Source organism: Periplaneta americana, chromosome 10 (genome assembly GCF_040183065.1).
Source record: "Periplaneta americana isolate PAMFEO1 chromosome 10, P.americana_PAMFEO1_priV1, whole genome shotgun sequence".
In the NCBI taxonomy this organism is placed as follows: domain Eukaryota; kingdom Metazoa; phylum Arthropoda; class Insecta; order Blattodea; family Blattidae; genus Periplaneta; species Periplaneta americana.
Window position 1 is genome coordinate 4840281 of NC_091126.1, and position 15625 is coordinate 4855905.

A 15625-nucleotide genomic window follows, 5' to 3' on the forward strand; every position below is an offset into this window, starting at 1 on the left:
CCCAAACATGTTTCCTCTTTTCTAGGCCTACATGTTTTCATTTTACAGGTGTATTATATGATGCGATATGGAAGCAGATAAATAATAACTGTACGTTTCTCGTCCACATTAAATTCAACGTGTTCATAACGTAGACCTGATATATTGCTTCATGTAGGCTACACAGCTGGCAGTGTTCTTTTTTACGAATAAGCGGTCGTACTAATCATTTTCTTTTCATCTGAACTATTGCTAGAATATGCGTTTGTGTTTTTATTTGCTCTGTATGTTGTTAAATAACTAATGAACATCGTCTTTGGTTAACAAATTGTTCTAGTATTCGTTTTATATCAGTCTTACGGTATTGAATTATGTCCATAACGTGGGCGAGATATTATCAGGCTGGAAAATTCGCTCTGAATGCATTTTTTTACACAATTTTCTAATTTTCAGCAGATTTATGATACCCTGTGCGGTTTCTCTGCCAATGCAGAGTTAATTGCAATATACGGTAATTCTGTTATTTTCCTGACACTTTTATATCCGTTCTCATAAACGTACTGATTTAGATTCTTTACCCTACTGTAGGTATTTTGCTCTCTACAAATCATCGTTAGTCAAATGAAATAGCCTGTAATAGTTGTTTGTAACGAATTAGTAGACAACCTCAATCCCTCCTGACTGCCTCCCTTACGAATTTCTTTCTCACTTTAATCAAATTTACTTTATACTGGTCCTTAAATTACTGAAACTAGTGCTGAGGTAGTTACGGTGTTTTCTGAAGTGAAAATCGTTCAATTTATAAGGATGAAATCAAAAATAATTTTTGTAGCCTTTCCTTGTCCTTAATTGGAAATTTGAGTAACTTCATAGGACGACAATATTTCTTCCTTCTTCTACAGTTAACATAATCGCAAATGGACATTTCTAAATTAAGTTTGTTACACAGAAACCTTTGAGACAATATTGACACTTGAAGTTCTTTATATAGTTCATCTATAAGAGTTAAACTAGCGCTGAGGTAGTTTCCTTCATACTCAGCTTATTCACCTTGCATACATGAGTCTGTAACAGGTTAGGTTTGGTCAGTGCTGTCATGGTAATTTTTTTCTTGGCCATACACCCCACCCCTTGTTTTCTCCCTTTAAATATATTTTACTCTCCTCTTTCTATTTCTCCAATTGTCATTTAATTATTTTTCTTAATATTAAAGAAGAAGTAAAGAAATTGTTTTGCTTTACAATTTAATTGTACAAGTTTGATTTAAAGAATACACCATGTAGCACCACCATAGATGCACACTTGTCTCGATGAATCTTGGAGTGTATATTTGCAGCACTTCTTGTTTTTCAACCATTATTTTATATAATTCTGGATTCCAGTGCTGAAGAGGTGGATAATTTTTGTTTATGAACATCAAACAAAATAGGCCTACCGGTAGGTACAGTAGGAACAGGAAGAGATGATCTAAGATCTGTATAGATCTCCACGTACAAAACTTAGGCACCCATATGCCATATGGCTCCTTACAGATAAAATTTTCATTTCCCCATACGATTAATTAAAAAAAATTGTAGGTTCCATACGATATATGGCCTGGTGTGGCCTCCATGACAGCACTGGGGTCAGTTAGTTTAGGCACTTTTACACCTTGCATATACAATCAACTGCATCTCCACAAAAAAATTCCTTATAAATTGAACGGTTTTCACTTCAGAAATCACAGGAACCGCTTCACCCAGGTAAGTAGTTAGCAGTTAATCATTTCAAAGCTCTTGTTATATTATGAAATAGCATCACACAATGCTGCCAAAATAAATGTTCCCAGTGTTAAAATTACAGAGTGTAAATTTCGCTTAGGACAGTTTTTGCTATGAAAAATTAAAGGAAACAAACAGTATATCAAACCAGCAGCTGAGACACAAAGCACCTGAAATTCGAAAGTGGTTAAAAATTTTTATATTTCGTTCTTTCTTATTTACCAGCAACAGAAGTACCGGTATCAGATTTTTTGCAGAGCTAATATCAGAGGCCCCTCCTATTAGAGAATGTTTTGAATATTATTATATTCTGGAAAACTACATTGGCACATCAACCTCCCCTCCCCCCGCCTGAATTCTGGGCTGAAGCACGAAAATTTCGAAATGTACAAACTACAGATGCGGCAGAATATTACCAGAATGGTCTTCAGCAAGAATTTTGTAAGACATATCCAAATATCTTCATGGTCATTATATGTATTAAAATAAAACATATACTACATGTGAAGTACCTACTAAAAATGAGAGAAATAGAAATGGGAAGGACAAACACTAAGAAACTATTCATCTTGAATCAGTATGAACAATAGGACACTTTTTTTTGGTGTTAGTGGTATAGAATATGAAATTAAGTTGCATCAATAAGTTTTTCGAGTTTAGCATTACTTTAAGTATTTATTGTCCCCCTGTTAGAAAGATGGAATTACTTTGTTTGAAACTTGATGAAATTTTATTGTACCTTAATAAATTGAGTTAAGGTACAATAAAATTCAAAATAATAACTGCATGCCATTTTAAAATAAATCTGTTGGATGTAAATTATTTCTTAATTTATTAGGACCATAAAGGTATTGTTACAAGCAATATATTGAATCATTTTTATCTTAATAATTTAATGAAGGATGATTATTTCGGGAATTGTTATACTCTAAATTGTGAGGATATTTTAATACTTTTTTAAAATATAAATTTGGAATATGTTTCCAGTTAGTAAAGAGTAATTCAGAGAGACAGAGGTCTCAAGCATATTTATTGACACATGCCAGAATTATTAAATATGAAAAAAAGAGTTCTTGCACTAACATACTGTTTATAAAGTAACCAAATCTTAAGAAATACAGTATATGTACTGGTATTCTATATAAAGGCACAGGAGTGAATATAAATCTGTTTTAAGGAATTCCTATTTAATATTCCTGCTATAGGAACATGACAAAATAAATACAACGCAGCTTGGAAGCTAATTCAACTCTTATTGAGTATTGTTGATGAGATGTGTTATGAAGGTAGACCGAATCATTCAATATAAATGTATAAATAGGACGAATAATAATAGATTAATTTCAATGTATGTAGTATCAAAACTGAAAGTGGTAACTAGTCTATGAATGATGTCTTAACAAGTATAAATAAAATGGACTCTTGACAATAGACACATATTTGGCTTCAGTAATAACTAGGACTTCAAGGAATTTATGGTAGCTCACCTGTCAGGCAAAACTCTGAATAGTCAGCATTGTCAAACTATAGAAGCGCGATTAAGAAGTATTTTTTTCCCCACCCATTACATATGATTGCTTTTTTCAAATCCCGGTAATAACATTATTAAATTAATTATCCCACATATTTGGGTGGTGCCTTTCTTTGTTTCTGACATAATTTATGAGAGTTTCTCTTTTACACTTCAATAGAGAAATACAACTTTCAGTGGACAATGAACGTGTAACTCTAATGGAACTCTAAGAACCACACCATTAATGTTTTCTTCTTTTCTTTCATGCCCTTTAGTTTTTGTTGCAGATAACATCATGCTATTGGATAATTATACATGCACCTTTCTAATAAAATTGGCATATATTTCACTGGTCTCAGAAGTAAAATTAAATGTATAATAGCTTCTCGGTGCAAAATATTTACTGAAAATTATTGTAGGATTTGAATAGAAATGTCACTTCTCAGGCAAGGTTATTCGTGGATGACTGTATAATATATAGAAAAAATTAGTGATAAATCTTATATCACCGCCTTGCAAAACTAGCTTGACGTTATTGAAAACTGGACCACAACAAATAAAATTAAAATCAATGTGAGCAAAAGTAAATCAATATGTATCCTTCTGTAAAACACAAAATTAAATTCGTCTCATATACCAATTAAATGGATCACCAGTGTCACAAGTAAACACTTAGGTACTGTATATATTTTAGTAACAAACTAGTTGAAATAAGTCACTAATATTACAAGGATAGCCTAGAAAACACTACATTTCTTTATGCGTATTCTTAAGAAAGTGAACCGAAAGTCAAAAGAATTAATGTACATAACCCATGTTCGGTCCACTGCTATGGAGTAATGGTAGGCACATCTGACCGTGAAATGAGTGGGCCCGGGTTCAAATCCTGATTGGGGCAAGTTACCTGGTTGAGGTTTTTTCCGAGGTTTTCCCCAATTGTAAGGCGAATGTCATGTAATCTATGGCGAATCCTCAACCTCATCTCGCCAAATATCATTTCACTATCATCAATCCCATCGAGGCCAAATAACCTAGTAGTTGATACAACATAGTCAAATAATCAATTTAAAAAAAGACGTCAGATAAGCAGAGGAAGTTACAAAAGCTTGTGGTGGCGAAGAATTTAAAGTGTCTGTGTTGTTAAAAAAAGGGAAGTACTACAAATGGCAGAAAAAGTGGATAGCCTATATTGATGTATTTGTTACGTGACATTACACAGGAGATATCACCACATATAGTTGTAAACAACCGTGGATATTTTAAATCTGAAAGTGTTCTGTAGTGTAATCAAGTGTTGCTTTGTATAATAAGAACTGTAGGCACAGTGTATACGGTAAATCTCTATATGCATTTGAAAAGATTAGTAATCAACTTGACAGAAATGTTCGTGTGTCACAATATAATTTGTAATATTTTATTTGTTAATGGCACTGTTATTTTTATTAAAGTATGCGATTTAGCAGTTACATGTACTACACAAATGTCTTAATTGTTTCGAAAACAACTAAATGCATTTATGACATTTGGCATAATAATATGAACATTTTCCATTTTGGTAATAAATTAAGTGGCAAGAAAATGTTCGTCACACCATATAATATTTAATATTTTTTACATTATTAATTATTCCTTTTCATTATGATTTTCTGTTTATATTTTGGAATGCTTACGTTAAAAAACAGTGATGTGTCTTTCATGAACTCCTAAGTATTTGATTAAATATCCTGTAAAGATCATAGTTACTTCGATAATGTTATGTGTGTGACTATGGAATGACCCATCAGTATTGTTAGTATTGTTACAAATTACAAAACCTGAAACTGTTAGAATGGGATCAGGAGTAGTGAGAAAAAAATGTAATGTAGTAGTCCTACATCAACATGACTATTTTAATCCAGTTTCTAATAGTTTTTAAGGTTTGAAGGCCTTTTGAGGTAAACAGTATTGAACATGTGAGGGAAGGGCTATTTCTTGGTAATGGATTAGGCCTGTATATTTTATAATATTATTAACTATATATTGTTAAAGTACCTAGTAAATATCGTAATATGTATATTATATAATACTGTAAACGAGACAATATCACAGGCTGCAAACTAGATTATTCTTGTTTTTGTATAATTATACGAACATGTATGAAATAAACAAGACTACCATTGGTTAGGTTAGGATAGGATTACTTATATATTGTAATCAGGCTATATGCACAAATTTTCCAATATACTACTATCATAACTAAATAGGTAATGTTAACATTAATTTTCATACGTTTTTGTGGTGCAAGTTAAAATAATTCAAAGTAAAGTATAACAAAACTCCGACAACATTATAATTATGAACGTCAAATTCTCTTATTTTATTTATTTTTCAGTGTTTAGTCCCTTATTTCCCATTGTTCTTTGGATTTATCATTAGTGAAATATCAAGAAGAGATAACGAATCATAATTTAGCCGACCAATAACTTTATAACATGGTCTACATATTCTAGGTAGATTGGCTTTGCACGAGACTCTGTATTGTATTCTATTCAATACAAAGGCGTACTTTATCTTATCTCTTCGCTTCGCCCACGTGACAACTATAATTAGCTCCCTCATTCCGAACTTGCCAAGGTCATATAGGCCAATAATATTTATCCATGGTCATCAGTTGTCGATAGTACATACCGTTGCTTATGAGATTATTTCGTAAGCAAGAAATAATCGATTTAGACCGACAGACCGGTTCAGAGTTCGTGTCTCGTGATGGTGTTGGTCATTGTGCCATCTGTTGACGATTATTGAACTACATCAAGCCGGCCTCGACTGCAAACTCTAAAGCCTATATAAGAGAGCTATCTGTTAGTATATATGATCTAGGGTTGAAAGGCATTGTCCAATCCTATTTACTTTCCACTCACCAATGTTGCCAGCTATGGTACATACTTATTACTTTATGATGAACTAAGAATGTGGAATATGCTATTCACACTCGAAAATCTACTTAGCAGGGCCTATATAAAGATAAGACTATTATAAAAGAACTACCTTCCGACCTTATTATATGGTTGTGAGAACTGGACTATCAATACCAAAGATAAATCTAGAATAATTGCAGCAAAAATGAGATATATGAGAAAAACATTAGGTTATAACTGGGATGATTTTAAAACAAACACAGAATTAGGAGTATACCCAGTTCTCGACAAAATCCAAAATGATAAATCATTATGGATACAACATGTGAACAGAATGCAATGCAACAGATTGCCTAGATTACTTAAAAATTACAATCAGGCACAAGAAACCAAGGAAGACCATTGAAGAGACATCTGATTCGAGATCGGAACAGATCAACAGTGGCCTAACTCCCTGAAAGCTACACAACGACAACGACGACGACGATGACGATGATGATGATGATAATAATAATAATAATAATAAAAGGGGCTCAATTTTCTGGTCACAGCTGTACAAGTCTTATCTTCATGTGATGTGACGTGTAGGAAGCGAACAAATTGATTTTCCATCTCGCGTGTTTTCATTACCCACAATCAAAACCCAAACATTCCAGCTAAAGTAAAGCTCTATTCAGGGATCAACAGCTGATAGTAGTTGAGATACTGTTATGTTAGTTCAGTTCATAAGCTGTGCTGTTCAGTCCTATATGGATGTACTATTCCTTCTTTACTATTTAATTTCTTTCTCCCTCAGTGTGTGTATGCGTGTGAGTGAAAATGTCACTTGAACCTGGTACAAGTGTGAAGTGATATGTGGTCAAAGCAGAAAATTAACTTATAGGCCTAATGTCCTCTGTAGAGTGTAGAGAAAGTTTAGATTCTTCAAACACCCAAGTACTGACTATTGAGGTATAACAATACATACACTCAAGAACTTGTAGTCTTCTGCTGCAGAACAAAGGACAGTACCGATTTTTAAGCCTTCAGGAAAGAAAGATACGTACACAAAGTTCAACATCGAAATCCTGGATTGGACGACTTTCATAAAGATGTTTTGCACAGAGCAATTCTCATGACGAAGGACAACATCTAACAGAAAAAAATTAACATTAGACATGAGAGAGAACATGAACCACCCAGGTTCAGTATGTTCTATGTGTAACATAATTAAGAGCATTGGTTTCAAGTATAGGAAAGCAAATTGTTGTTGCTTAGTCAACTCATTACACATGAGGCAACTAAGCCAGGGAATAATGTAGTAGGGTAGCCAGTTCCCTTCCCTGAAAGCAAATTATGGTAGGAAATTCATAATGGAGAGGGAAAACATTGTCTGTAGCTCGCATTAAATTTCTTAAGAAATTACATCATCTCAACACTTAAGGGGACAGTCATCCTCAATCATCTAGTTTCTAGTAGATGGAATCTGGGTTAACCAAAATCATCGCAAGACTCTATCTAAAGGCAGGGGTGGTATGAAAGTCCCACAGGCTTATTGTATGCCATGCAGAGTGGAAATTATTGCTTTTTTTGTTAAGTTTATTTGTTCACGCTTTAACATCTGTGGTCATAACGTGTGTTTAGGATCTTTGGGTTTATCAATAGGCCGTTTTTACTACTGTTGAATTCCTGTTTCTATTTTCGTGTGTTCATGTAGCTGATATTGGTGATTGGAGGATGAACTATGATATGTAAATTTCCAATCCAGCATTTTCTTTTGTGACTGAGGGAAACCATGAAAAACCTGTCAGACTGATCTACCATGGGATTTCAAACCAGGACCTCCCAAATTTGAGTCTCAAATATTAATGTATGAGCCAACTCGCTCGGTTGTATCAAACTGTAATACAAGTGCGAAAAGTGCTCTATTGCAAAATGAGTATATATGGAAGAGAAGCAAATGCTCCATTCATACCAATTTTTTAATTGTCATATCCGTAAGTGTGTTACGAAAGTGAGAGAATTAAACAGATGAGGGAAAAGTTTACACATGGAAAAAAAAAAAGTCTTTATATTTTATCTTGAAATGCAGATATTGTAATACAAGTTTCCAGAAGGCGGTGATCTTGTGGCAACAATTGTGTACTGTTGTCTTAAAGAGTCTTTTTTTTTTAAGTAGGAAATTTACTATTAATATATTACCTATTAACCAACCCTAGAGTGTTGACTACCCACAATGACAGAAATCAACTGAATAGACTTATTTTGCCATTTTACATGATAGGGACCTATTTTTACCAAAACCTCGTTAGGTCGAACTTCGGTGAATCAAACTGACTCTTTTCCATCCCTTGGAATTCGGATTAACGAGGGTCTACTGTACTGTGAAACTGGCATTTTGGTCAAAATTCTTTTTTGCACAGTTTGTACCTCCAGTGTCATCTGCATGAACTCACGAGCAAGGCAATATGAATACTCTGCATGCGAACGGGAGGGGGGGGACAACACCAAGTATCTGAAGTCACATGAAGTCTGGGGGGAATACTGCATATCTGACACGAGACATCTCTACTCCCAGCATGCCCACAGTACAGAAACTGCTTCTCATTATTGCCTTGTGAATTTGTGTTAATGTGATATTCTGCGAAAATAAAGGAAAAAAGTGTTCAGTATGAGTTTTGAAGGGTATTACGCATAATAAAATTAATAATGTCACATTAAATGTAAAATTAATAATGACACATAATACAGAAAGAGAGGAAAGGAAGCTGGCACCACAGTGTAGATTTAAAATGTGTCAACATTTGAAAGTGAGGGGCTACAGTTTAATTTCTAATGAGAGAAGAGGAACCATCCTTCATGCATTCTAGAAAACTGTGACTTGAGAATAGAGGAAAGTAATTTGTATGTGTTCAACCTTGTGGATTTCATTCCTACGAAAATCACTGTTAATGCAAGCTCTGAGTGGAGAAGAATGGGAATAATCATCTACAACCTAAAGTTGATGATTAATATACCCAGGTTTGCAGAAATATGTTTTTGTATACATTGGAATTAAGGAATGGACTGTGTCGTATTGGCTAGCTAATAGTATTGATGGTGTCCCTTCTGCAAAAAATGAGTCATGAGCCATGTTCCCTTGCAGAAGCACAGAAAAAGTAGCAGTAAAAATAATTTAGTTCCTTTTTCGGTAGCCTGGCTAAATTATCCTCTGATTATTGTTGTGGAATGACTATAAAATTGCATCTTGAACCAATTTTGAATTTTATAAAGAAAAATGTTGTAAGAGTAAAGCAGAAGGTGTAAGATGGCACACTTCAGATGGCTTGTTCCAGGAATCGAATCTTATCCTATCAATATGATGTTTACTGCAGTTATGAAGAAGAGAATGTTGAAGAACAAGAATGGAAAGTCCATTATGAAAGGAAAGAAATATAGAGAAAGCAAATGGGCAGCATATATACAGGCTAGTTCCATGTATTATAACACAAAATTAGCTGTAAGTAATTTTACAATGTACAATGTACTCAGGAAGCAATGTGCTACTGGCTCGATGAAACAGAGGCTGATCTGGGGTGGAGTCAACTTCTGCGTCATGTCTAGGTCCTATGACTTGCAGGAGATGTCTAAGTGTCCTAAGACGCTCTCCAGGAATGTTGTTTTTCCAAAACTGTATGATAGACTGATGATTAATGAATCATAATGGAACCACCTGCAGCAAATGAAGAGTGTTATTCATGACAATATTCCACACTAGGGATATGCATAATGAGTCAAACATTTTTTTCCTCTCTGATTTTAGTGTAGGCCTATAATTTATTTATTTATTTATTTATTTATTTATTTATTGTGCAAGAAGAACATTATGTCTCAAAAGTTACTTTGTTATAAGTATTATATTTTTATATACACTACCACTCAAAAGTTTTTGAACACCTTTGGTTTCCTTAGTTAACAGGTAGTATGACAACAAACAAAGCCAATTTCAAATTTTTAGCGTCGAAATCCAATTCACTTAGCTCCTTTTGTTTGCGAAATATGTACATAATGAAAATGAAGCATTGTTGACCCTTATTGGAACATAACCCGAAAGTTGTTTTGGATGTCAGAGTATGTCTGTAATCCACTAGATGTCATTTACAGACAATCTGTAAATAAGTACAGAGGCAGTAAACAGCAATTTAGTGCTTTATAAGCAATCAAACGGGTAACATGGTGATTATGCAGTTTGAAAGTCTGAAATGGGTAAAAGGCAACTTTCACCAGGAAAACGTGCTGCAATAATCAGCCTACATAAAGCAGATCACAGCATGCGTCAAAATGCCAAACAAGAACATGTTTCCTTGGGAAGTGTCCACTGCACCGTGATGAGGTATGTAACTACTCATAGAAATAAGGATCGTTATTGGAAGAGGAGAGGCTTAAGGTTACATCGAAAACGAGGATAAATATTTAGTAGTGACCAGCAAATGTAATCGCTTCAAAACAGCACTCATCCTGACAGTGAAAATTAACCAATTGAGGGATGAATCTGTGAGTGTCTCATCAGTAAAGAGACAACTTCAGGATGTACATCATAAAGATTGTCTTGCGGCAAAGAAACCCCTACTGAGGCCTGTCAATAAACAGAAAAGATTACAGTGGGCCAAACTACATGAACAATGGACGGTTGATCAGTGGAAAAATGTGTTATTCACTGACGAATCAAAGTGTGAGCTATTTGGTACAAAACATCGCCAGTTTGTCCGACATGTAAAAGGTGAACGTATGGCACCTCAGTGTATATCCCCTACAATCAAACATTCGGTGTTGGTATGGGGTTGTTTTAGGATCAAATTGTAACTTCACTCCTGAAAACACCTTGCAATAAGCTGCAAGCTACATATTGGTAGCAACATTAAAAAGATCAGTGTAGTAACATTGTTACCTGAAGAGTCATCTTCTCTGAAAGCCAGGCCAAGAGCTGAGAAAGCATGTCCAATCCTCTGGTATTCCCTCTTGTATGGACCTTGATGTTTCTTCGTCTGATCAACCGCTGTTGCCATCAGGTTCTTAACAGCACCGTCCATACCATGAATGAATTTAGAACATTTTTCTGTTTCCTGTTCACTAACACATTCCAAAAGCATATTTTAATCTTATGCTAGTCACATTTTATAGTATCGTTCCTTTGAAAATATTAACGGTAATAAAATATCTCAGATTCCTTATATGTATACATACATATGTGTTATGTCCAATTGTCGTTCTGGAGCCTGAAGAGTTATGAAGTAATTTGCACCAACAAGTTCATCTTTTTCTGCCTTTCTTTTTCCAGCTTTCCATCGCTTTTCATCAGTACATGTCATGAAGTGTTGCCATACTTCACATCGAGAGAGTACTGGATGGCGACATACAGAATTAACAAATGCCTGGAGTTGGGCCCTACGATGTTCAATAAATTGCTCTTCATATCTACCTGCGAACACGAAGTGAGGTTTTCAGAAAGAAAACAGAATTACTTTACAATCAAAGAACACAAGTAGTGACAAGTAACTTCTCATTGAAATGTCGATGCAGAAGTTTAACACAAGAGAAAGGGGAGGTAATGAAACATAGGAATGTACAAACTGTTGACATGTCTGAGGCATAATATCTACAGTACCGGTACTTGTTTATATAAAACCTTTTCTCTTAAGTTCTGGAGAAATTTATTCATAGTCAAGATCTCAAGTCAATTCACTCAGATAATAATATGCACGTGAAATGAAATACCTAGCATACAGTCTTCACCAGAAGACATAAACTAAAGAACTATACACCAATTCTAACCCTACAAGACACTTCTTTAAACTACAACAGTTCACCAAAAATTTCTCATGTTACTCTACATGAAAAACTTTTACTGGAAACAACACTTTTAATCTATCAATGTACACTGCACAAAAAGGTTAAATCTATTAGATATAGCAAGTTGAATACAATGATACACAGATAGTTTTATATAACATTCATAACTTCGGAATATGTATTATATGTCTTTCTCATGTTAAATTCTATCGTACCTGGTTAACAGACCGAAACATGTTAACCAGGTATGATAGAATTTAACACGAGAAAGACATATAATACATATTCCGAAGTGATATAGTGTTAAAAGTTGTGTAATCAAGATGTATAACATTCATAAGATCCAAAGTGACATATGCCAGTGAGGTCTGGCATGCAGCCGCAAAAAATTATATTTCCTATAAATTAGCCTTGCATTGGAATTAGAATTAAGCATCCTTTCTTTAATGTTATACATACAATAAAAATCATATATATGTATATATATATATATATATATATATATATATATATATATATATATCCCTCTCCCTCCCTCCCCCCCCCTCTCTCGGCATAAACATAGACACATTTTTTTTAAATGTAAATTCAAAATCCAAGAAATTATACACATTCCTATGATTAAAAACTTTCAAATAAGTTGGGCCATTAACAATAGTAAATGCAATAACATATTATACAGAATACCATTGTGTTTATAGATGTGCTTAAACATATACAGAGTTGTTATATGTTTGGTTTCTGACGTATAGGCGCATGGACTGTGGTTATGAGAGTGAATTGAACTACAACACATTTATCTTATAACAGACGTTTAAAATATCGACCATTTAGATGAAACCACGACTCATCTGAGAAAACACAAGAGGTGGGTCAATTACACCACTTTCAACAGAATCTAAAAACCAACTGCAATAATTCACACGAAAACATGGATCATCTTCTTTTAGAGTGCACCTGGGATATAGTGGTAAGGTTTAAGATGTAATAAACGTGTAAGTTACGACATGCCAGTCTGCTAAGCAATTTTCATGGCAAATGTTCGAGAATAAGCCCAATATCATCTAATCTAGCCTATGTTAAAACTAGTCTGTTTCTAGAGCGTACTTTCTTTAATGCTGACCTCACATTCACAAACTCATTCATCAACTTATGTACTGCATGCCTCATCGGCAGTCGAGTATTCGGAAATTTCGTACAAACCCAGCAAGCCAATTCATAGTTATAATATGTCTCGCACACGAACACGCTTTCTTTTAGAGTCAAACAACGAACCACTGTACGCGGTATCTCACATGAAACTCCACTCACAACAATCGCACAATTGCAGAATTTAGGGGAATCAGGGAGCAAAGTGGGTGGCAAACAGTAGATTAGCACTGATCAGTTCACATGCTGTAGGTCGGTAAACCAAACCAATAACAATTACTCTGTATGAAAGAAACAAGAAAATGTTTATCACAAGAGTTTTAATTGTCATGCTTTGCAATTTGACATCCATACAAAGTTGCAGTAAGTTACCTGAAATCTGTTTGTCTGGTAAAGGCGGAATGGGAATTAAACTAAATTTCTCTTCTAGTCTCTCATGTAACCAGTCAAAATGTTTGTATCTTCTTGAAACTTGAATGTTATTGAACTGGAAGAAAAGCACAATGTACAAAACAATGTTACAAATAGTTCAATCAGTTTTATTTGGATCCAAGTCATTTTTCGAAGAAAGTATATACAGGTTTATTGGTGAACTTGTACTGACAATACATGTAATGAATTTTATCTTCGTGACCCAGATAATAATAATAATTATTATTATTATTATTATCATCATCATCCCAGTGTCTTCGTAAGACATACTAACCGAACTGCAAATCAGTGAATGTTCAAAGCAAAATCACAGATTCAGATACTGTCTACATGTCAGTAAATACGAAGCAGTTGCATGAAATATATCTCAATTCTTTAATTAAGAAAATAATATACTAGAAAAGTATTTTTTGCCATAAATTTGCTACCAAATTAAACAATATAATTACTTAAATCTAAGTTAATACAGTCGATCCTAGATACAATTTTCTTGGGACTAGAAGAATTGTATTGTTATATCAGGGTTTGTTGTTGGATTGAGAGTTTATAAAAGTTTGCCTACATTTATGTTCTGAGAGAGATTAACAGATTATAGTAGAAATAAGTACTGGTACAGTAGAAACCCATTATACCACATCTCGGCGTACTGCGGAATCAGATATATCACAGGCACCATCAAGTCCCCCAATATTTTAAAGTATCTCTCTGATTAAAAATCGCAGTTTTGTTTTTATATTTATTGTTATACTTTTTCTGAGAGAACAAGAATGTAGAAAACTGCTTTGCCATATGACTTTTAGATCGTGAGTAATTCAACAATTGCTGCTTGATTTCATGATGTCATCTAGTCCCAGCTTACAAAGCAAATACATGTGCTCACTGTTTAGATCACTCAATATATCAATTCGAACCCCGAAAAATAAATACCGATGTAAGTGTAACCAATGTTTCAATGGAAGATATAACTGAAATTTAGACTGGTGTAGTTGTGGGGAACATCAGTCTCATCCTACAAACGAAGAATGTTCTCGTTGCCAAGAATGTGTCATTATAAACAATCTTAGAGGATGTGCACAATGCATAATATTTCATGATTTATTTAAAAGCACTGTTTCAGTTCAGTTCGAGCAGCAGTGAAGGACAGACGTTTTTTGTAACGCTCCCAGAGAGTCATAAAAGTGAAAATGGTTAGGAAGCAAACAGGGAACAACAAAAGTGACGCATCGACATCCGAGGAAAAAAAAGTGGCAGACGATAATAGTGTTATAATCAATTCAATGAAGAAAATGTTTGAGGAATTCAAATCCTTCATTAACACGGAAGTGAGTGACCTCAAGAAATCCGTGGAATTTATTTCGAATAAATTTGATGTCTTTAGCGAGGAGCTGAAGTCAGCAAAAGAAGAAATCAGAAATCTAACGAAGGAGAACAAATTGCTGAAGCAGGAGATAGGTGAACTACAACAGTATTCACGTAGAGACAATGTCGTTGTTTTTGGAGTGCCAGAAGCTCCTAATGAAAACGTATACGAAGTGATAGACAATGTGTCAATAGCCATTGGAGGCAGTCAATACGTCCCGGACATCAGTGTAGCACATCGACTTCCATCCAAACCAGGTAAACCCCGACCCATTGTCATCCGTTTCATGAGGAGAAGGAGCAAGGATGAATGGATGCAGTGCTACAAGAACAAGGCGCGAAAGGACAACAACGGACCCGGCATCCCACTTCAGAAGCTGAACGAGAATCTACCTACCGGAAGGTTCTCAGCAGGGGACCATTTAACAGCCGCAACTAGAAATCTGCTGAATAGAGCAAGAGATGCCGCCAGGAACAAGGGCTACCAATTCGTCTGGACAAGGGATGGAAAAGTACTGGTTCGCAGAGATGAAAGAAGTCCGGTTATGAAGATAAGTAGTACATATGACATAAATAACCTGTAAAGCCTTGCACACTATTCCAAACATTTACTTTCTAGTATTTTCTTAATGTTAACTAACAATGGAACACAATACTATTATAAATAAACTTAACCAGTACTACCACGAAAACAACAACGCCACAGAAAATTTTGAAGACCTCGCTCT

General features: G+C 34.6%; 1 protein-coding gene across 2 annotated transcripts in view; it reads right to left on the reverse strand.

Moving 5' to 3' along the window:
• The window catches only part of SH3PX1 (sorting nexin 33-like protein SH3PX1), a 74540-nt gene that overhangs the window by 22092 nt on the left and 36823 nt on the right, over positions 1–15625 (reverse strand). For both annotated transcript variants that reach the window (XM_069836768.1, XM_069836767.1), the window contains 3 exons: positions 13479–13593; positions 11352–11586; positions 11056–11237 (listed from right to left, as the gene is read on the reverse strand). In XM_069836768.1, coding sequence (XP_069692869.1) covers positions 11056–11237; positions 11352–11586; positions 13479–13593 — 532 coding nt within the window. The remainder of the gene's footprint in view (positions 1–11055; positions 11238–11351; positions 11587–13478; positions 13594–15625) is intronic.